Source organism: Citrus clementina, unplaced genomic scaffold, assembly GCF_000493195.1.
Source record: "Citrus clementina cultivar Clemenules unplaced genomic scaffold, Citrus_clementina_v1.0 scaffold_5, whole genome shotgun sequence".
Taxonomy (NCBI): Eukaryota; Viridiplantae; Streptophyta; class Magnoliopsida; order Sapindales; family Rutaceae; genus Citrus; species Citrus x clementina.
The window spans coordinates 5,797,521-5,821,525 of NW_006262201.1; the positions used below are offsets into that span (position 1 = coordinate 5,797,521).

A 24,005-nucleotide genomic window follows, 5' to 3' on the forward strand; every position below is an offset into this window, starting at 1 on the left:
TTATGTTAGGCTAGATTTTCTATTTGGTTGAGGGTGAATTCAAAACCCTAAACATGTCATATGATTAACGTTCAATTTCTATCATTCAATTTATTTAATTGAGATTGTTTATGTTCTTCTATAATTAATGTTTATGATTTTATTCTCGTCTTGTTTGAGTAGCCAATTAGATAGGACTTGAATAAATTCTATTGCTAGATTTAAAATTCTTGATCCGTAATTTTCTTGAGATTTTAATCATAAGTAGCAGGTTGGAATCAGTGATTTCAATTGGAGAACATAACCTAGGTTAAATAATCCGAGCTTGTGTGTTTATTGTCTAGATTAATCTAATATCTTTCTCTACTTAATACTTCAATTATCTTAAATTTAAAGAGCTTGTTTTAAATTATTTAATGGTTAGAGATTAGGTGAAGAGCTTGTTTTGCCTAACAACACACTAAAGAAAGATTGAGACTAACAGAGCTTATTGTTGTCTACGGTTAATAGTTTCAATAGAAATTGATAATATAATTGATATATTATGTGCATGTTTGGTGGTGGCGAATGATCCTTTAACCAAAGTTTTCATCATTATTATTATTTTTTTTTCCTTTAATTAGAGTTTTTATTAAATTTTTGTTTTCATAGTTTAATTTCTTTATTTCTTGCTATTTAGTTAAAAATTTAAAAACTCCCATTTTATTTATAATTGGCATTTTCTTTAGTTAGATTAATTTATATTAATTATTTCTATTATTATTTTATTTTAAGTCTTGCTTTAGAGTTGATAATAAATATAACTAGCATAGTCTCTGTGTGATCGATCATTACTCGTTATATACTAATTATTTATACTAGTAGTAAAATTTTAAATTTGGTGCACCCTAATGACACTACTAACCTATTTATTAATCTTTAAGGCCTCATTTGGCACGCATGATTGGATTGGACTAATTATTAAGATAAAACTTGATTATATTAGATTATATAATATTGTCTTATGTTTGGTACAATATTGGATTGGACTATATTAAGTTATTTTTTTAATGAAATTAAATAGCATTTAATTTCACATTTAAATATGAATGTGAACTATTTGTGAATATTTAATAATAAAATAATTATTAATATTAATTTAAAGGACAATTAATTAAGATTAAATACGCAGAAAATTAGTTATTGGGTAATCATAGTTATAATAAACAAATATAAGTTAGATTACGTTAAATTAAATTAAAAATTATTTAAACATTTGATTTAATTTTGTTAAATATTTTAAATATATTTTATTTGATCAAAAAGTTAGCAAATTATATAAAAGCAACCAATGACTAGTATTATTAATTTTCATGATTCATTTTAATATGGTATTTATTAAACTAAATATCCATTAGATATTCAAGTAATAATTATTTAAATAGACAATTGTTTTTAAGTTAATCCTAACTAAATCCATGTTTTTATTGGAATTGCTAATCCCATGATCTTAGGACTAAATTCAAATTTAGTCCCATGTGAAATACAAGTATGCAACCCAAGAGGGGGGGTGAATTGGGATTCTAAAAAATTATTCAATTTATTAAATAAAAACTTAATACAATTATAAATAAGATTCAAAGCAATAACAATTAAGATGATCACAATATAAAAAGATAAGGGAAGAGGGATTCAAACACCGAGATTTTTACGTGGTTCGGCCAACCTCGCCTACGTCCACGCCTCCAAGCTTTCCGGGCTTGAGGATTCCACTAAGCAAGCCTCCAAGGCTTCAAATGCTTACACTTGACTTCCAAGGTGTCAATGGACATTTACAACAAGAGATTATCCCCAATCTCTTAACCCAAATGTATCCCAACACTTACAATCACTCAAAGTAAAAGATTACAAACTGTTTTGCCTCTCACAATATATAAGATTACACAATGATGCTTAATATGTGAGTAGATGAAGCAAGAATGTGTTCTAAGCTCTATGAAGATTGTATTCTCAAATATTAGCTCAAAATGGTCGTGTTGTGATCAATCTTCTTTGAATTTGAATGAGCTTATTTATACTTGGATTTGAAAATCTAGCCGTTACAAACTGTCGGACAGAAAATGGTTCGCCGTTAACCATTAACGGTTAACCGTTTCGGTTGGTCAAAGTTACCGTTGGGCCAGATTTCAAATAAACAGTTTGCCGTTTAGGATTGCCCCTTCGCCATTAACTTCTAGAGACCTGCAAGAAGAGCATTTGTTATCCATTTACACTAAACGGTTAAGGACTTGCATGAAGTAACGTTTCTGGATATTATCGGTTAACCGTTTGAAATAATCAGTTAGCCGTTTGTCTCCAGTAACCTGCAAAATGAACATTAGTTAATCCGTTTTCATTTAGCGGTTAAGGGATTGCATAAAGTGGCTTCTCTGGGTATTATCAGTTGACCGTTTAAAATAAACGGTTTGCCGTTTGGCTCCAGTAACCTGCACAACAATTCAGCCTTATCAGTTTTCGTTAATCAGTGCCAGAGGAGGACAACCATCAATTCTGGACGTTATCGGTTAACCGTTTAAAATAAACGGTTCATCGTTAGGTTCCAGTAGCCTTCCCATCTTGGGTGATTTCTGTTAAGCATAACCGGTTAGAGCTTAGGTAATATGTTGCTCTCTGGTGATAATCGGTTAACCGTTTAAAATAAAACGGTTTACCGTTAATTTCCAGTAGCCTCCCTATCTTTTGTGTTTTCCGTTTTTCATAAACGGTTAGAGGTTTAGGGAAAATGTTTGCTCTCTGGCTGTTATCGGTTAACCGTTTAAATAAACGGTGAACCGTTTATAACCAGAATTGCATTTTAAACCAGTTTTTGCGGAGAATCTTTTTTTTTTTTAATTTTAAAGTCCATCTTTTATGAAGCATGAATGGAATGATTACTAAGGCTCTCGTTTATTAAGAAATAGCTCCAATACTTTTATCAAAAATCATTTAAAATTTGTTATCATCAAAATCAATATTATTAACATATTTATGTTAACACCATGATCTAATCCAAAATGGAGCATGCCAAACATAAAATAAACAATTAGTCCCAAAATTAATCCAATCCTATACTTAATCCTACGTCCCAAACATAACCTAAATTCATTATTTTTTCCATTAATATCTTTTTTAAAGCACAATATTTTCTCTCCGTTCCCCAACTCTTTCCTTCAATAGCAATCCTTTCATTATCCCAAAACATTGAAACTACTTAAATACTTTCATTATATTTGTCTCTCAAAACTCTTAAAAGCATAAATGGTACTTTGAAGGCCAGGGTAGAAAGTACTAATTCCCAAAGGAGAACAGGAAACATGAGAACTATATTGGGTAATTGATTAATTAATTAATAGTGGAGGTACTCAAATAGTTAATTAAATAAAATTATTTGAAAATCTCGATCATATTCTTGAAAATAAAAATGTACGATAAATTTCTCGCTAATGCTCTTAGGATGTATATTTCATGTAGCTGTTTGGAATTCGAACATCAATCGAACGAGTGAAGATGGAATTGAATTGCCAATTTACCCGTCTAGCTATTTTTATTTTTATTTTTCAGAAAAGGTCTGTTTAATGTTTTGGTCCATTTGCATTGCATGCAGGCTTTATCATGCCCAAATTCCGGCCCATTTCTTTGGCTCTCCTGCGGAAGCCGGATCAACCCGACATTTTCGCGCCATATCAACCCAACAGTTTCGCGCTCTTATCATTTATCAACCCGATATTTTCCCGGTCTTATCATTTATCAGGCCGATAAATTCGTGGCCTTTTTATTTATCAACCCAATAGTTTTGCTCTGGCAAAATTCGGATCTCGACATGGACATTTTGATCCGCATTAAAGTTTTAATATTTGGACCCATAAAAAAAATATACGGAATTAGATGCAGATAATATCCATATGAATTGCGGGAAGATTTTTCAAATATTTGGATTTTTATAATAATAAATTTAAATATAATTTTAAATTTTAACACGTTACTTAATAATATCAAATAAAATTCAATTATAATTCAATAATCAACAATTCAACATAAATAACATACAACAATACTATAAATCTACGAATTATTATTATTATATTATTTTAGTTTCTTAACATATTTTTCATATTCAAGGAAGATTATAAAATTAATTACGTTTATACATATTAAATAAATAATTTAATTATACATATTAAATGAATAATTTAATAAATAAATAATTTAACTTAGATATTTTTCAATTGAAATTTAATTAAATAAATAATTTAATTAAAAAAGTGTAAAATCCAAATATCCAATTTTTCGCATACACTTAGACAAATCTGAATTTAAATCTACACAATTTTAGATTTTGAATTTCGAATCCATAATTTTTAATATATGAATCCGAATCTTCCAGAATTTTGTGGATGCAGGCCGAAATAAGATTTTTTTGCACTCCCTATTTTGCTCCGAGCTTATGGTCCAGTAGCTGAACCCGTTTTACATAACCTTTGCCCAAAGTCAAAACAGAATTAACCCATTTGAGTCGTTACCTTCTATAAACATTAAAGAAAACATAGATGATTTCAACTATTTCTAATGGGTCCTCATTGATTTTTTCTTCAAAGAATTCATTAATTATTTTAAATTTTTATTCAAAAAATAATAACTTTTCATCTTGATCCATCCTTTTAGCAAAATATAGACTAAACAAGAAGACAAGAGGAAAAAAAAGGCACTCTAACGTAGTATGTTTATCCTTTAGTATTTTTAAACTTTTATTTTTCAATCTCTTCTAGTTTGGTAGTATTTTACTAAAACGAGAAATCTCTTAATCGAAAGGGGCTCTAAAAATAAATAAATTTTTAGATAATTTTAAAAATACTAACATTCAAATGATTGTGTTCAATAACATTTTTTTTCAATAATACAAAATTTATCCTTAAAAGATTGCTTAATTGATTGCCTCTCAACTGTAAGAACAAAATCTCGAATATTTAAATATAAAGGGATACGTTTAATATCGATAAATTAACTTATAATTTATAAATTTTAAAAAATCATTGGTAATTGATGAGCCATAAAAGTTTTAGGATATCTTGTGTTATTAAAAAGGGAAAAGTCGGTTACATAGGTGGCTTTAAGTATAGGCGAACAAGGAGGTCGCCTAAGGCTCCAAATTTTAGAAAGACCTCATTTTTTTAGTATTAGTAATAATTCTCTAGTTAATAAAGTTTTTTTAAAAAAATATTATGTGTGGTAGAAAAGCCTATTAGACATCTCTCTAATTAATAATTATCTTATAATTAATAATTATTATTTTTATATAAAAACCTATAATTGGTTATCTTATTGTCAAAGAGATATAATTAATAATATTGTCTAACCATTAATTTATTCATTATTAGTTTTTCCAATAAAAATAAGTAAATTTTTTACCTTTTCAACTTCTTAAAAAAGTTCAATTATTCAACATTAGAATCTTTGACTCTGAGTATTCCTTTTAATTTCTATTAAAAATCTTATAATCTAGAAAATCATAGATGAAAATTTTCTTGTTCTCTTCTCTACAATGAAGATTATTACATGCATTAGTTCATTCAAAAAAGAAAAAAAATTAGTTATTTGAAATACAAAGTCCATATCCATTATCTAACCATCAATTCATTATCTTAACTTTCATGTGCTACAATTCTAAATATTTCTATTTGAAAATAGTATTGTTCTCGTTTATTCGTTGGTTTATTTTTGTATAATTTCTAATGGTAAATTTTTGATTTTGTTTTTGAAAATTTTTAGAATCTTCTTGATTATTTGTTGAAATTCAAGAACTAAAATTGAAATGGATTTTCAGCTCTTTTTTTGTTTTATTGAGTATTGAAGTTGTTAATTAAAAAGAGACCTTATAAAAAAAAAATTCGCCTAAGGCCTCTGATACTCTAAAACCGGCCTTGGTCAATTAATACTATTAATAATTTAGTAGTTTAACATTGTAGCACTAGTTAAACAATAAAGGTGGCACAATGGATCATGACATGTTTATACGAAAATAATTTTTCATATTCATGTTGACAAATATTGACACTATTAACAAATGAGTTGACACAACACGATATAATAAATAATCGTATTGAATCTATCTTAGACCATCTCATCACAATTATATGTTTATTGACACAAATTTCAATTTATATATGGTAATATAATATTGAAAAAATAACTAATATACAACACTAAATTAATTATTTATGTGATATTTATATTATGTTATAAACTTATTCACACCATATGTATGTCTTGTTAATTTATTTATGACCTATTTTTTGAGAATAATGTTGCCATATTTCTTATTTTTAATTAATTTTTAACTTTTTTCTAGTAGATATATTAAATGGGTTGATATGATTAATATGTTATTTATTCATGTTTTGATAGCTTAATATGATTAATAAATTAGTCGTATATGTGTTTGCTTAAATTTGATACATATTATTAGACATGATTGCTCTAGCGTTAGCGGGGACCTATATGACAGGAATATAAAATATATAACATTATTTGTGATTTCAATAAAATTATGGGGCCCAAGTTGTCAACCCAAATCGATAAAATATTGGTAGATCCTCTCTCCATCAATCGATCGTAATCCTCCCCTTTCCATCCTCACTTCACTCAAATCTCTCGTTTCCCAGTTCTCCGATCTTCCCACATTCGATCACCGGTCATCGGTATCCGATCTCCGACATAAAACAAGATCTTGTTTTTTCTTAAGGTCAGTGCATGGAAGTTGATTTTTTCCCCTTCATTTTCATGAAAAATATTATCTGTTGTGAATTTTAATGGGTATCATGCTGCTTTTATTCTTATTTTTGGGTTAATTTTGGTGGGTATTTCTTAAATTCGTTATCCTGCATGTGACACATGACCTTTTGTTGTATTTAGTAAATAGTTAGTCGTTTTCTATCGCGTATTGTAATTTTTGCTACTGCTTTAAATTACAGTGACTAAACTTGAGTCACTGTTTTTTTAGTTTTTGTAATTGAATCCATTGGAGTGTGTTGAGAATCATCTTAACTATTATCGGGATTACTACACTTACAAAGTTGAGGTATAGTGTTTGGAATGTGGCGGATGACATCATCTTGTGGTTATTAACCTTATCATTTGCCACAAAAGTACTCTGACGGAGCCAAAAATTTCATCTAGAGGGATAATTTTTAACAACAATAGATGCTGAATTTTCAACAAAATATATTAGTTTTGGGGATGGTGAGTTTTGGCCTTTTATGTTACTGGAAACCATAGAATTCTTTAACTTTTAAAGGAGCAGAGGGCAAAAGGCTTTGACTTAATGAGGGCAGTGATCATGAGTCTTGGGGACAGAAGCTTAATTAGGTTCATCAGGATCAAGGTTTTTTTTTTTTTTTGATAAGTTGGGCGGGGACATCTGTCCTGCTTTCCCTTAAAAACCTCTTTCTCTAACAGTACTTAGTAATAATGGCATTTCAATGATGTCATCTACCATATAAGTTGGGATACAAACTGTGACGTTAGGGTTATTTTTATTAATACATGTATATAGCTAATAAGGTCAGTTATATTATGCAGGTATTTATGTTTAGAGTTTTCTTAGATTTATTTTTAACTTTTTATCACGGCAGTTGTAACTGAGGTTTTGGAAACAACATTCACTCTTAAACACACATTTATTATTATTCCATTCAGGAGAGTAGACATCCAAGTAGGACTATATTCAATCGTTTTGGATGCAAGTCAAGTCACTAAACCATGGCATACAAGTACAGAGAAAATGAAACGGGATAATAGACCACAATTTTAGCTGAATATCTCACATAATGCCGTGAGGCAGGGTATGGGCATTAGTGAGAGAAATGATGTGTATTTAATATATAGCTTTAGTTTAAGTAAAGTTTATGCTTTTTTGAGTCTACTTATTCTGATAATTACTTATCCCTTTGAATCATATTTGAATTTGACCTTTGTGAAAGTTTAAATATATTTTCAGAAATTGATTTTTGCCAAGTAATCGAGGAGCAAGCTAATGAAATTGGACAAGGTGCTATTACCGGCACGAGAGCATCATCAGATCAATGGAATGCCTGCAGGTATGATTTGGCAATGAAGAGGTGCAGTGACCGGTCCTAAAACAGGAGTCATTAGTCTTTTTCTTTTCTTATATCTATAAGCTAATTTTAAGGAATTTTGTAAATTTCAAACTGTTATATGAGTATGAAGGATGATGTAGTTGAGTTGTTTTCCTTTTCCTCCTTGCTGATGTTTACTGGATTTTAAAGTTATGGCCACTGTAATTATTGAATATTTTTAATTTGACTGCAGCTGCTCGCAGGGCAAGTAATTGAGTAGTATGTGAGTTTATTTTACAGTTGCCAAATGGTTTTATATTGCTGTTTAAGAATTATTTTGCTTTTGTGTTGTTATTTATAGCTTTCTTGAGCGAGTATTAATATATTACTTTAATGGTATAGCCTATTACCTTTTAATCTTTTATGCTTCGGCATTCCTGTTTCTGATTCTGTTCTCGCTTATTACTCCTTGATTAAGCAACACATATTAGATGCGGTGCTATATTTATCTAAGTCTAACACTTCTATATAATAAATCATTTAGTAACTTCTTTTAGCTCAAAAAACATATTTGTAACAATGTGTATTCTAACAGGAATTGATAGCGCAAAGAAAGGAACCGATTCTAAAAATAGAGGACTTAGGCGTGTATGGACCACGAAGGAAGAAGAAGCATTATTAAGCATATTGGAAAAAGCAGTTGCAGAGGGTTCTCGTTGTGATAATGGTACTTTCAAAGCCGGTACTATGACTCAAATTGAAAAGGAATTAAATTTGTTATTACCAAATTCGGGATTGAAGGCTAACCCACACATTGATTCTAAGCAAAGAAAATGGAAAAAGCAGCATAGATTAATTTTCAATATGTTGAAGACAAGTGGATTTAGATGGAATCATGTAAAGAAATGTGTAGAGGTTGACGATGACGCGGTTTGGCAGTCGTTTGTGCAGGTTAGTGTGCTCTATATGCTATTTGGCTTGAGAAGAAATTAGCAAATTGATTATTATTGACTTGTGAAACCGAATGTAGATCCACAGTGAGGCAAGAGGATGGAAAGACAGGCCATTTCCAATCTATGAAAGGCTTGTCAATATCTATGGAAAGGACCATGTAACTACACATGGGGCTGAAGCTCCAGTCGATATGGTTGACGAAATTAACCGAGAGGAGATTCGAGAGGAAAATGGTGTTGATATTATTGTGGTTGAAAAACCGAGTTCTCCCCTGTCAGTGCACCAACCCTCAAGTTCTCATCAAATCGACCGAGTTAGCTCTGAAACATCTAGTAGGAAGAGGAGAAAAGCCCAAACTGGCTCCAAAACATCAAATGAGAAGAGGAGATCTGATAGCAGTCTGACTGCTGGTATTGAAAAGATTTGTTCAACAATCGAGCAAGTTTTTACCTTATATAATCAAAACATGGAGATACTGGTTAAGCGAATATTGGACAATAGAGAAGATCGAAGTGATATTGTTGATGAGCTTGCGACAATGGGACTTGAACAAGATGAGGAAATTCGAGCTTTAATTCTCATACTAGATAAGCCTTCTAACATTTCTGCTTTCAAGTCTTTGAAAGGTGAATTTAGACTAGCATTTGTTAAAATGCTGCTTGACGGTAGACTAGCTCGATGTTAAACTACTAGGCTGTTCTCGATGATGCTTATTTGTCTCGGTTGATGGTAGTTTTGTTTAGGATCATGTTTTCATCTTAGAGCATTAAACTTTTATGGTAGTTGTAAAATAAGCATTAGTTTTTATTTAGAAAAATAAACAAAAGTTGTGTATAGTCCAATATGACAATGTGCCAAACATAGTATCTTAAAATCACCTACGATGCAATAGCTTCGGTTAGAGCAAAGCCCAAAATGGCATAACCAAATGATTGTTTAGCCAATGATGGATTTCGTGCCATGGAGTGAAACTTTACAAGCTTCAAGTCCTGAAAAAAAAAAAAAAATTGTTTTTAACATGGCTTTGCAGGAAATCTAACGCCGTTTTAGTTAGTAGAGACAGTACGAGAGGTGTAGGGTCTTTTAAAAGGGCAGGGAAATATTATTCTCAATGGAGCTATATGTGTTGTGTTCACGTCGGGTGGAGGTATCTTTATTTGGATTATGATATGTTACATCCTATATAACATATAATAATCTTTGAATTGTCACTTAAAATTAAAAGATTACATGTGAGATAATTGGGTTGTTATCGGTGACCATTCATGGGTCAGTACGTTATATTAATATATTATAGGGAAAATATTCATTGTCCATATTTTTTTTAACTTTTTTAAAAATACATAATTTTTTTTTATTAGAATTCACCTAGTGTTATATTTTGTTTCACTTTTCTACTTCCGTTTGAAATCCGTTAAGAAAATTAACGGAAATTTAAAAAATGACAATTTTACCCCTCAAAATGAAAATTACAATTTCACACTAAAAAATACAAAAAATAATCAGATTTAATGATGAATATCATTATTGGTACGTTAATGAAGTACAAAAAAACTTAACTACTAGAGATTATAACTCAATGAATAATAAAACTCTACTTATCTTAAATTCAATTGATAGTTTGTGAGATTAAGCTATTTTTAATACTATTGTTATAATTTAACATTCTAATTACAGACATATTTAAAAAAAAAACTTGTATTTGATGGCTGTGAAATTAATTTCTTTATTGACCGATGAGAGAAATAATTTGATTTAATCTGATTATTTTTTACACTTTTAGGATGAATTTATAATTTTAGTTTTGGGGGGGTAAAATGATCATTTATTTAAGTTTCCGTTAGTTTACTTAACGGATTTCAAACGGAAGCAGAAAAATAAAGTAAAATATAATTTTAGGTGGATTCCAGTAAAAAAAATTATGTATTTTAAAAAAAAAATTAAAAAAAATAGGTGGACGTCATATATTTTCTTATATTATATGTAACATGATCTAGTCTTCCGTGTTGATATTTTGCCTTCGATTCAAGGATTTTCTTTCTTGTCAGTCGATAAGAGGTCAATGGTTCTCCTATTATATCACCGTCATGGATTTGATAGTTGATGTAAAAAGCCTGTTGTCGACTTGTTTTATAATTAATAGGGTCTCTATCCTTAAGGAATGGAGTTTATATTTGTTCCCTTAAAAAAAGCAAGTGTGAAACAGACAAAATAAATAAGATAATATGCAAAAATTCTTCTGCGGTCGCTTTCGATTGCACTCATTCCCCGTCCCTTCCCCCCTTTTTAATAGTGTTTTTTGAGTTTCATGAAACTGAAAAATAGAAATAGAATGATAAAATTTTGATATTTTGTATTTTAACAATAAAGAAATCTATTTATCAGTCTATTTTAGAGCAAATATTAATAGAAACCAAAATAAATTTATTTATCCGTCTATTTTAACAATAGAGAAATTTAATGAATTTTGAAACATGAGAGGGAAAAAATGATTAATTTTCTGAAACAAAACAATAAATATTTTTATCATTTTATTTTGCATAATTGAATGGGAGTTTGTTAGGTGGTGGATACAAAAAAGTTGTAGAGACAACTTTTTTTTTTTAAATAATAATGCGAGTAATTTTGCTTTAAACTATTTTTTTTTTCTTTTGGCCGCCCGCGTTATAAATGAATAAAGGTGTAGTTTATTTTAATTAACCAGTACATTTTACTGCTTCCTCTTTACCTCAAGCCAAACGTTAACTGATTAAAATTTCATAGATTCGACTAGTTTCTACTAATACGTTAGTTATGAAAAAAAAAAAGCTATAGCTAATAGATAAAAATTAATAATATACCGATAAATAAGTATTTTAGTTAATAAATATATTTTTTCATCACAAATGTAGATAAAATTAAATTCACTTTTAAATCATGGCGACAAAGGTTTATTAAATTTCCAGCCACAATACCAATAGCATTTTCATCTCATGTCTCTCTTTTCCACTTTCTTTTTGGTCTTTTCTCGTCTTTTTGTTAAAAGTCTTTCCTTACTTTGACACACGGCGCTCTGGCCCTTTTTCCCAGCAGAAGGATGAGAAAAGTTATTATAGGTTAAAGAAAAATGCTAAAGAAAGAGAAAGACGAGAGAGTGTATCGAAAAAAAAGAGAGAGAAAGTGGGCTGGGTAAAGAGAGAAAGTAAAATTCTCTTATTTTCTCTCGACTTTCTCACTCTTTAGCATTGCTCTAGGTTAAAATTTCATATCCATTTTATTACTATAAGAGTAGTTTCAATGGTAGATGCTATTATTTGATAATTAACACTACACTCCCTCTAGTACACTGAAATTTTTAAAAAATTAAATGTTTCAAAATATTGACACATAAATCCAAATTATTTTAAATTTGAAATTAATTTAAACAATTAAAAATTTGACATACAACTAAACATCAGTATCTAACTCTATTTGTTTTAATCTAAGGAGTGAGGTAAGTGACAACTTGATATTGAAACTCAATTAATAAATTAGCTTAAAAGATAAAACTAGCATGACATTACTAAAAATAAATAAATAAATAAATAATTATAAAAACTATGCATAAAAATAAATAAATAATTATAATTATTAAATAATTATACCATCTGTCATAACCCAACCCTGACCTAATAAGATATTATATGCTTTGATCCTTAATTAGACTCGTACGGTTTTGTTCCTAGGGCACTTATACACCTCAAAATACGTCTTGCTAATTAAAGTGTAGATCACTCCTTATAAACCCAACATCGCTCTGTGCTTTGCGGATGTGAGATTCGCCTAGGGTGCTATATACACCCCCTTCAGGGACTCAACGTTCTCACTGAAGTTTGCCCCACCATCGCTCAAGAGGACACGCAGAGCTGCTCTGATACCATCTTTCATGACTCAATTTAGACCTGCCAAGATATTGTCCGCTTTGGGCCTTAACAAGGCCCATACGGTTTTATTTCTAGGGCGCCCATACACCCCAAAATGCGTCTTGCTAATTAAGGTGTGGATCATCCCTTATAAACCCAACATCTCTCCCGTGTTTTGCTGATGTGGGACTCGCTTAGGGTGTTACATTCATCCCCCCTTAAGGACTCAGTGTCCTCGCAGAGGTTTTCCCCACCATCGTCCAAGAGGACACGCGGGGCTGCTCTAATACCATATGTCATGACTCAACCCAGACCTGGTAAGATTTTGTCCACTTTGGGCCTTAACAAGACCCGTATTGTATTGTTTCTAGGGCGCCCATACACCCCAAAATGCGTTTTGGCAATTAAAATATGGATCACCCCTTATAAACCCAACATCTCTCTTGTGCTTTACCAATGTGAGATTCGCCTAGGGTATTAGAAACTATGTATTTTATCTTCTTTCCTTACATTTTGGTTGCCACTTTAAAATATGTGCAAATTGAAATTTAAATACAAAATAACTACAATACAATTTAATTTCAAAGTTATTAGTTACTCGAAAATAACAAAAATTAAATTTCATCCATAAATCTAAGTCAATATGACATCAATCAATCACTTATAACTGGTAGATTTGATTTGTTGTTTTAATTTATTCAATTACCATAGCTTACAATTGCTATCTAAATAGTCAATTCAAGTTACTGCATTTTGTCTTGATTGTAATTTGAAAAATAATTGAGGTAATTGATTGATTATGATATTATTATTGGAAAGGGGTTGCTAACTAATAATTGATTAATTATTTAAATGAAGAAAAAGGGACAGAATATCTAAATACAGAGGAGAGGAAAAGAAAATGAAAAATAAAATTATCATAAATTTATAAATTAATTATAAATAAAAAAAGTAGGGATCAAAAAATAAAAGATAAAAAGGTGGTACTGTGCAACAATTATATCACACAGTTTTGTCCAATTAAGAAATAGGCAGCATTAAGGGAAAGGCACATAAGCAGTTAGTTGACCTAGAAAGGCTTATTAACAGCCAGAAAGACTTGTATAGGCTGGTCTTATTGTCCACCGAGGTGGTAAGACCAGTCATTAATATTCTGTCACTTAATGGAGTAATTAATGAGTTTTATTGTGGGATCTATATTTATTTTAATATAAAACTTTAATTTATTTTAATATAGAACTTTTTTGGTTCTTAATATGGGAATCACTTAAAGTCTACAATAGAATCACTTCACAGAGCGCCAATGGATGATCCTACCACCTTAGAAGGCTTCGTTGATATTAACGGCCTATGTAATTTTTTCTCCCAAATTACTGAGGGCAAGCTACCGACATAATTTGGCTTCAAAATCCAACAAGAATGATTTCTAAGTATTTGAAAAATGAAGAAGAAGCATAGAAATAACCATTTGTCTTTCCTTTTAAATTCAAAGTGCTAGACAGCTCTTTTAGATTTCTATCTCACAGTTAACACATAGCAAAAGAGTAACAGATTGAAAAATGATCGCGCAGTTGGTGTTTCAGGCTTTTATTGCTGCTTCCATGTCCAATAAAATTAGCGGCCGAAGCAGCGGCGGCGGCACCAACAGCAAATCCTAACTGTCCGTCCAGTTACAATTCCATTTCCATTCGGAATTGGAGAAAACTGTTATTTGGATCAGCATTATGCAATAGACTACAAATCCAATAAAAGAACAAGTTGTTGACAAACTACGGTTTTGCTCACTTCTATACATAAAAACGAAAAATTACCATAAAGAACAAAACCAAATATAAAAAATTTCTAATGCCTGAAATAGAAAGAACAAAAAAAATGGCATGCAATTTTGAATTCTAGAAATAAAATTAAAAATCCGGAAAAAGCCTAAAAATTAGGCAAAAGTTTTCAAATTATAATTAAAAATGGAATTTCTGAAAAATTGGCTGATGGTTTATAGTAATGTACAATTGATATCTGATTACATAAGACTCCATTTGATACAACATTTCAAATAAAACTTATTTAAATAGAGTTTTGTTAGTAGACAAAAAATTTTAGTTATTTCGTTGTCAGTGAGAGTTTTATTAGAAATTCATAAAATTACTTTAATAGGAAAATTTTTAAAGTTATATTATCAAAAGAATAAAATAAAATTGTCAAATAAGTAGATGATATTTTATATATGTCAACATTTAAAAAAAAAATTTAACCTCTACTCCCAAAAATGCAAAATTTGAATTTTTTTTAATAGAAGTAAAATAACTTATTTAAACTTTAAAAGTTCTACTATAAGAACAACCAAACAACAACAAAAATTACGACAAAAAATTATGAGATGAGATAAATTATATCAAATAGGCACATAGTCAATAACTAACAATATCCACAATTTCACAGCCTTGTAATTAAAAACATCAGCATCGAATTTAAATATCTTTTGTTTAATTCTCTAATGTGTAAAGTCTGTCACTTTGGTCTCGATGCACCTTTCACATCACGTGCGAAACCATTGCTTTTTGGTAATTGGATTGCTTTTCTTTTTTAATTTTCAAGTGTTCTGTGCAACTTGACTGTAAATTAAAGGGCTGCTGCATCTAAGAAGCAGCCGAGAAACTGCTCTGTTTTGCTCTGATAAAATCTCGTCCTACCCCCCACCCGCCCCCCCAGTAGCAAAAAACGGTGACAGCTGATTGAAAAATGAATCTGCAGTTGCTGTTTCAAGTTATAATATTGCTGCTTCCATGGCCAATAAAATCAATAGCTAAAGCACCACCACATTTAACAAAGCCAAATTGTCCATCCAATTGTGGAAACAATGTTACAATTCCATTTCCATTCGGAACTGGGGAAAATTGTTACTTTGATCAACGTTATGCAATAGATTGCAAATCCAATAAGCCAATCCTGAGAATTATCAACCTGGAAGTGCTTGAATTCTTTCTTGAAAAGAGCACAATGAGTGTAAATCAATCAGTGATCAGATCTTGTCAGGATAAAATTACAGAAGCAAGTTTTGTAAACCTGGAGAAGCTCCCTTTTTACTTCTCTTATCATGACAATATATTCTCCGGCATCGGCTGCAACAACCTTGCCTCAATGTCACCAGCTGATCATGACTTCATTCTTGGTGGTTGCTTGTCTATTTGTGATCCAAGAAACAAGACAGATGATGATAGCTGCAATGGAATTGGGTGCTGCAAAGCAGGGGTCCCTTGGGCTCTCAAAAGTTTTAATATTTCTATACGCAGCATAAATACTGCAACAAGTAGCAGCAGCGGCAGCCAGGAGGAGGGGAAATGCAAATATACATTTATGGTAGAAAAAGAATAGTTTGAAAGCAATTTTAAGAGTGCTGAAGCTGTTCAAGATTGGAATCAAGTACCTGTTATACTGGATTGGTGGATTCCCAATTCATCTTTTGGCAAGTTGGAAAAGGACGAATCTCATTGTGAAAGTGATGAAAGTGGGCCTTTAAGATGTTCATGCAAGGAAAAATACCATGGGAATCCCTATCTCCACGGCTGTCAAGGTAAATTTCTTAGTTAAATTATATTCTAGCTTAATTAAGCTAAGCTTGGAATCTTTTCCACGGATTGGGTTCCTTAAGTACATTTCGGGATAAAATGTTATGAATGATACTAGAGCCAGCTTGACAGGGTTGGATTCTTAAAGCACGCTTGGTTTTTGTCAATTAAGGATCCAGTCGGTATTGTGGTATTTTAGGCTTTAAATCATAATTGTTGTGAAATAGAAGCCGTAACTTTAACGCTGCTTTTACTAAACAGGAATTGAAATGAGCTGGAATCGGAATGGGCTAGAATCAAAATGGGCTGGAATGGGAATAGACAAAAAGAATTAAAATAAGTTGTTTACTTGAACTGTATGAATCGAAATCGGAATGAGCTGGATTGCCATTAATGTGTTTACTTTGTCTTGGAATCAGAATCAGAATCGGAATGAGTTAGATTGTAACAAATTACTAAAAAGTACTTAATAGATTATTGTCATAGTTATTGTTAACTAATATATTAATTAATTGTAAAAAAATTTAATTAATTAATTATAATAACTATATTAACAATTATTATAAAAATATATTAACTAATAATATTAATATTAATTACTTAATTAAAACAATATATTAATTATTGTGATTATTTATTAAAAAATTATAATTATTAATAATTATTGTTAATAATATAATAATATATTAATTAGTAGTAATAATTATATTATTTATTTATTTAATAATATTAATTAATTAATAATAATATATGAATTAATTATAATAATTATACTAATAGTCATTATAATAGTATATTAATTAATTAATTAATTAAAATAATAATATATTAATTATTGTGATTATTTATTCAAAAATTATAATTATTAATAATTATTGTTAATAATATATTAATATATTAATTATTAGTAATAAATACATTATTTAATTAATTATAATATATGAATTAATTATAATAACTATATTAATAATTATTATAATAGTATATTAAATGATTAATTATAATAATGATATTAATTATGTGATTATTTATTTAGGAACTATAATTATTAATATATTATTGTTAATAATATATTAATTAATAGTAATAATTATATTAATTCATTAAAAATAATATATTAATTAATTAAATAAAAATAATAATAAATTAATTATTGTGATGATTTATTCAAAAATAATAATAATAATTAATCATTATTATTAATAATATGTTAATATATTAATTAATAGTAATAATTATATTAATTAATTAATAATAATATATGAATTAATTATAACATTAATAATATTGATAATTACTATAATAGCATATTAATTAATTAACTATAATAATATATTAATTATTTTGATTATTTATTTAAGAACTATAATTTTTAATAATTATAGTTAATAATATATTTATATATTAATTAATCATAATATATTAATTAATTATAAAAGAGAACAAAGTAGGCATTTTTAATTTTGGGGAGGGCAAAATGTTCAATCCTGGGAATGAGAGACTCATTCTCACCTCCCCATGAGAATCAATCTCCCATTTCCCATTCCCAAATAGTAGTGGGCCCCACCATTCTAATTCCGATTCCTGCTCCATATTTACGAAGTAAACGCCGTTAATCATTCCGATTCTGGATTCCGATTCCCTAATTCGGGGAGTGAACGCACCATAAAATAAATTGATATGACTTTAAATGATAATTTAAACGAAATTAGTGACATTAATATAGGTTTTTCAAAATTGGAGATTGGTTTGAAGGCAACTTTAAGAGTGCTAAAGGTATGTTCAAAATTGGAGGCTAGTTCCTGTTATATTGGATTGGAGGATTTCCAATTCATCCGTTGGCAAGTTAGAAATCAGTGAATCCGCAAAATATAAATCAACATCTCACTGTGAAATTGATAGAAGTGGGTTTCTAGATGTTCTTGCAAGGAAAATTACCTTAAAATTAATTTCAAATGTCAATTTAATTCCATATCGCTAAAGTGATTTCTAATTGTTTCTAAGGCTTGGCTTAAGTTTTGTCTTTTGGATCTAAAATTTGTAAATAGTACGTACCAGATAACCGGCTTAGCTTCTGTCAATTAAGTAAATTAGTTTTAGAGCGGATTTTTTTTTTCCTTTTCTCATTTTGAAGAGGGAGCGGAAAAAATCTTCTTAGTGATGGAATCACAAAACTCTTTCACCGAAGGAAATTTCTTGTTAACTCTATAGTTAATTTTTTTCACGACAGATATTGATGAGTATGAGGATAGAACTGCCACTTGCTCTGAAAATTTGCTCTGTGAAAACTATGAAGGAGGCTACCGTTGCATTACTCCCAAACGGAAGGTTTACATAATCGTCAGTTTAGGTATGCCTAACGTTTTTACACTAAAATAGATCCTAATTATTTGGCAACTTAGCTTCTGCTAAATAAACAAGTTTTACTGCTTGCTTGGGGCTCTATTGGGGATTATATATATATATATATATATTCCGGAAGTAGTGGCATGGCTCTTTTTATAAAACAAGAGAGAATGGCTTGTCTAGAGTTTGCTACTGCGTTTTAATTATCAGGATATGTTCAAAAATTAATATTAAGAGAACTATGCGACAGGTAGACGTCAGATATTGATATCTATGTATAAAATTTCATTTACCTAATTAGTTTAATAATCTGGTAAAATTTCCTTTCATGTTGATCGTGGAGTTTTTGGTTAGAGAAAGTTTCTCAATTTCGTATTTTCATGGAAAACTTACTTTTAACTCTTATTATTTCCGAATGCATGACTCCAAAGCAATTAATAGAAGAAATTCAATAACATGAAAAGAAAATTGTCAAACATTATAAAGGATTAATCTTCCAAATTTTACGTGCACATAATGTTCTTGATTCTTGCCATATGTGAATGACACAATGGTCTTGATTCTTGCTATATGTACAATAATGATCTTAAATCTTATGATCTATGCATCACATAATGGTTTTGACTCCTGCCATTTGTATATATCATGATGCTCTTGATATTAACAAATGTTAATAGCATTATATACTTGCCATATGTGTGTCTCATAATAATATTGATTCCTATTATATGTGCACGTCAAAATTGCATATTCTTCTGATTCTTGAAAAAAAAGAAAATTCAAATTGAATGTTGAAGGTATTGGCTCGGGTCTTTTGGGTTCTTTTCTATTTGCTGGAGTCTGGTGGCTGCGTATCTGGGTAAAGAAAAGAGAGGACATCAAGCTTAAAGAAAAGTTCTTCAAACGGAACGGTGGTTTACTTTTACAGAAACAGCTAACTTCATTTGACGGCAGTATTGATAGATGCAAATTATTCACAACAAAGGAGTTAGACAAAGCCACTGATCATTTCAATGTGAATAGAATACTCGGGCAAGGAGGCCAAGGTACCGTTTATAAAGGAATGTTGGCAGATGGAAGGATTGTTGCCGTAAAAAAATCCAAAATAGTTCATGAAGGGAAGCTTGAAGAATTCATTAATGAAGTTGTTATTCTGTTGCAAATTAACCACAGAAATGTGGTTAAACTTTTGGGTTGCTGTTTGGAGACTGAAGTTCCATTATTAGTTTATGAATTCATCTCCAATGGAACCCTTTTCCAATATCTTCACGATCAAAATGAAGAGTTTCCGCTGACATGGGAAATGCGTTTGCGGATTGCCACTGAAGTTGCGGGGTCGCTTTCTTACTTGCACTCAGCAGCTTCCATGCCTATTTATCATCGAGATATAAAGTCTACAAACATACTCTTGGGTGAAAAATATAAGGCAAAAGTAGCAGACTTCGGGACTTCGAAATTTATTGCTATTGATCAAACTCATGTGACCACAAAAGTACAAGGGACCTTTGGTTACTTGGATCCAGAGTACTTTCGTTCAGGCCAATTCACTGATAAAAGCGATGTTTATAGCTTTGGAGTTGTCCTTGTCGAGCTTTTAACTGGACAAAAACCAATTATTTTAACAGGGTCTAAAGAAGCTACAGGTTTAGCAGCTTATTTTATTTTATCTATGGAGGAGAACCGGCTGTATGATTTTCTTGATGATCAAGCACTAAAGGTCGGCCAGAAAGAAGAAATCATGACAATTGCTAACCTCGCAACAAGATGCTTAAACTTGAGCGGAAAGAGAAGACCTACAATGAAAGAAGTAGCAATGGAGCTGGAACGAATTCAGAACGAATTCAAGCATTACAAAAAGATATCAATGTTAAGCAAATTTGTGATGAGATTGGGTCTTGTGATATAGTTTCCACTTCAACAGATACTTCTACTTGTGACAATATTGTTCCATCAGTACTCCATATTGAATGAAACGAAAGATATATATATGTATTGCCTAATGGTCAGCTGTGTATCAGAAAGTACTTTCAATAATCATTTCAGGATATTTAATCGTTTTAATTTAAAACTTATAACAACTCCTTTCAATTCTAAGAAAACTCCCATGCCGCGCAACATATACAACTAGCTCCACCAATCCAAGCGAATCCACTGCTGCTTGCAGTATATCTTCATCTTCAGGGACTTGCAGCGCATTGAGAAAGTTGAAAAAACTTCCACACTCTTCAGTTTTAGTAATTGGCTAAGCATTCTTCAATCCATTCTTTGGTTATCTTCTTACGAGCTTATGTGTCGAGCATTTTCTTGGAAACCGTTCAATCTTCGTCCCTGTAGCTTTTTGAAGAATGGGCTTTTGTCAAGATAAGAGTTCTTGAAGTGTGGATTGGGGTCCGAGTAGAATTCAAGCTTGAAGCCCTTATTAGGATCATCATTTGCAAACCACTTAATGTCTGTAAGATATATAAGAGCCATATCATTACTCGCACTAATTAATTTTATATCATTATTTTTCTTTGTACACTTAAACAAATAATGTTGTACAAATTGATGTGGCAAATATAATTAGTTAATTATAATATAAATAATGAAATAAATTACATATATTTTTTTTCTTAATTCAGTTATAATAATAATGTGATTAATCATTAATAATGATCAAGGAATCTTAACATCAATAATTAAGATTTGTCTCTATATTTTTTCTTTCCCTTTTCAGCGTTAATTGAGTCCAACTCATACTTACCATTCTTTTGTTTCTTCTCGCGTTCTTCTGAAAGAAGAGAATCACTGGCTAATTTTTTTTTTTTTTTAACTTCTCGTCCCATCTATCCTTAAATGTAACGACAAATCTTTACTTGTTGAAGTGTGAGCTTTAAAACTGAATTCCAGAGAAAGTATCAACTTGTCGATTTGATGATTAAGTGTCGATTGCTTAATCAGTTGCTTGGCTAAGTGACATGTCGTTGGAATAGATGATATTGCAGAAGACAAATCAACTGAGCTCTTTAAGTGAAGCATGTGTGTATCACGTGCATGAACTTATACAACTTTGCATGAAATGATAGTCTTTAGGAGCGTTTTGAGACTACTTATTCACAACACAAGTTTATCACGTGTCTAAGGCCGTTAAGAGGTTGTTAATTGTAGCGGGAAATCTCTGGGGAGTTCAGTAGAAACAGACCCTGTTCACAGCTGGTGTAGAGGGAATCTTTTTTTAGAATTCTCTAAGGGGTTCTATAAATAGTTTGTATCTTCTTCATAAGGCTTGTATCTTGTAATCAGTGAATGAAATAAAAACTGCAGCTTTGTTCTTTAGTTGATGTAGGCTGCTCCAGCCGAACCACTTAACCTTGAGTCCTTTGGTTGATTGTTTCTGTGTGTGTATTCTAAGTGTGTTGTTGTGATAAGTTTCTTTAATCAAAGTTTAGAGAGTTTAGAATTGATCGTGGGGTTTCTTGATCGGTGTCAAAGCTGATCTTAAATCAACAAATTGGTATCAGAGCCACAACTCTTATATTTGATTTAAGAAATGGCAACATCTAAGTTTGAGGTGGAGAAATTTACTGGTGAAAACGATTTTCATCTTTGGAGGCTTAAGATGAGAGCATTGTTGGTTCATCAAGGTTTAGAGGAGACATTGGGTGAGCCAAGAACTAGAAAGAAACCAAGCAAGCTCACAGATGAAGAATTACATGATGGTATAGATAAGGCTCACAACACCTTAATTTTGAGCCTTGGAGATGGGGTACTTAAGGAGGTGGGAGATCAAACGAGTGCAGCAGGCCTCTAGAAGAAGTTAGAAGATTTATATACCAAGAAGTCCCTAACCAAGAGGCTTTGTACAAAGAAGAGACTGTATACTCTATAAATGGAGGAAGGCAACTCATTAGCAAATCACATTGACAATTTTAACACGATTATTCTTGATCTTGAAGACATCAATGTGAAATTGGAAGATGAGGACAAAGCAATCATTCTGTTATCATCTCTGCCACTATCCTATGAGCACTTTGTTGACACACTGCTATATGGGAGGCAATTGATAACTATGGCAGATGTAAAAGACTCATTAAGTTCCAAAGAAGTCACAAAGAAAGCAGAAACAAAAGATGGAGAAGGTCTGATGGCAAAGGGGAGCCTTGAGAAGAGAGAAAACTACAAAGGGAAGAAAAAGGGAAAATCTAAGTCCAAGGATAAGGTCTTGAAATGCTTCCACTGTAAAAAATAAGGGCATTTCAAGAGGGGCTATCCAGATAAAAAGAACAAGAGCAAAGAAGGGCGTGGAAAGAAAGCAGATGCTGCTGTTGCATCTGAGGATGAAGGCTATGACTCAACTGGTGTACTTTTGGCTTCTGAAACTCAGACAAATAGTAAGTGGATTCTTGATTTTGGATGTTCATATCACATGTGTCCTGACTAAAGTCTTTTTACTACCTATAAACCTTTTAATGGAGGAGAGGTGGTGATGAGGAATAACTCACTATGTAAGGTAGTTGGGTTAGGGACCATTAGATTTAACATTTTTGATGAAATGATTAGAGAGCTAAGAGAGGTAAGGCATGTTCCTGATCTTAAGAGGAATCTAATTTCCCTAGGCACTCTAGATCAACTTGCCTGCTCCATTAAGATGGAATCTGATGTAATGAAGGTTATTAGAGGGTCCATTGTGGTAATGAAGGGGAATATGCACAATAGTCTATATGTGCTTCAAGGCACTGCTGTAACAGGTGATGTCAGTGTCTCATCTAATATGGGTTTAGATAAGACTCTTATGTGGCATTTAAGGCTGGGACATATGAGTGAGAAGGGGCTAAGAGTGTTAGAAAAACAGGGAGTCTTTGGGGATGATAAGTTGGGGTCTCTTGAGTTCTATGAGGTTTGTGTCCTAGGTAAATCCTCTAGAACTAGTTTAAAAAATGCAGTGCATAACACAAAAGGGACTTAGATTACATCCATTATGATCAGTGGGGGCCAACACAGATAGTTTCTCTAGGTGGAGCAAAATATTTCCTTTCCTTTATAGATGACTATTCTAGAATGGTTTGGATGTATGTCTTGAAGAGAAAAGATGAGATCTTTGAGAAGTTTAAGCAATAGAAAACATTGGTTGAGACTCAAAGTTGCAAGAAAGTTAAGAGGCTAAAAACTGACAATGGGTTAGAGTTTTGGAACCAGCAGTTTGAGGGTTTCTG

The 24,005-nt window shown here is 31.0% G+C and overlaps 1 protein-coding gene and 1 pseudogene across 1 annotated transcript; both read left to right on the forward strand.

Annotated features, from left to right (window-relative positions):
• Positions 1-6,613: 6,613 nt before the first annotated feature.
• Positions 6,614-9,895, forward strand: LOC112097693. The gene is made up of 4 exons (XM_024183020.1): positions 6,614-6,736; positions 7,991-8,090; positions 8,665-9,020; positions 9,100-9,895. Exons 2-4 carry the CDS (start codon positions 8,027-8,029, stop codon positions 9,706-9,708), a joined length of 1,029 nt encoding a protein of 342 aa, XP_024038788.1. The 5' UTR covers positions 6,614-6,736; positions 7,991-8,026; the 3' UTR covers positions 9,709-9,895.
• Positions 9,896-15,640: 5,745 nt separating this feature from the next.
• LOC18042201 lies at positions 15,641-23,758 on the forward strand (annotated as a pseudogene).
• The last annotated feature ends 247 nt before the right edge of the window (positions 23,759-24,005 follow it).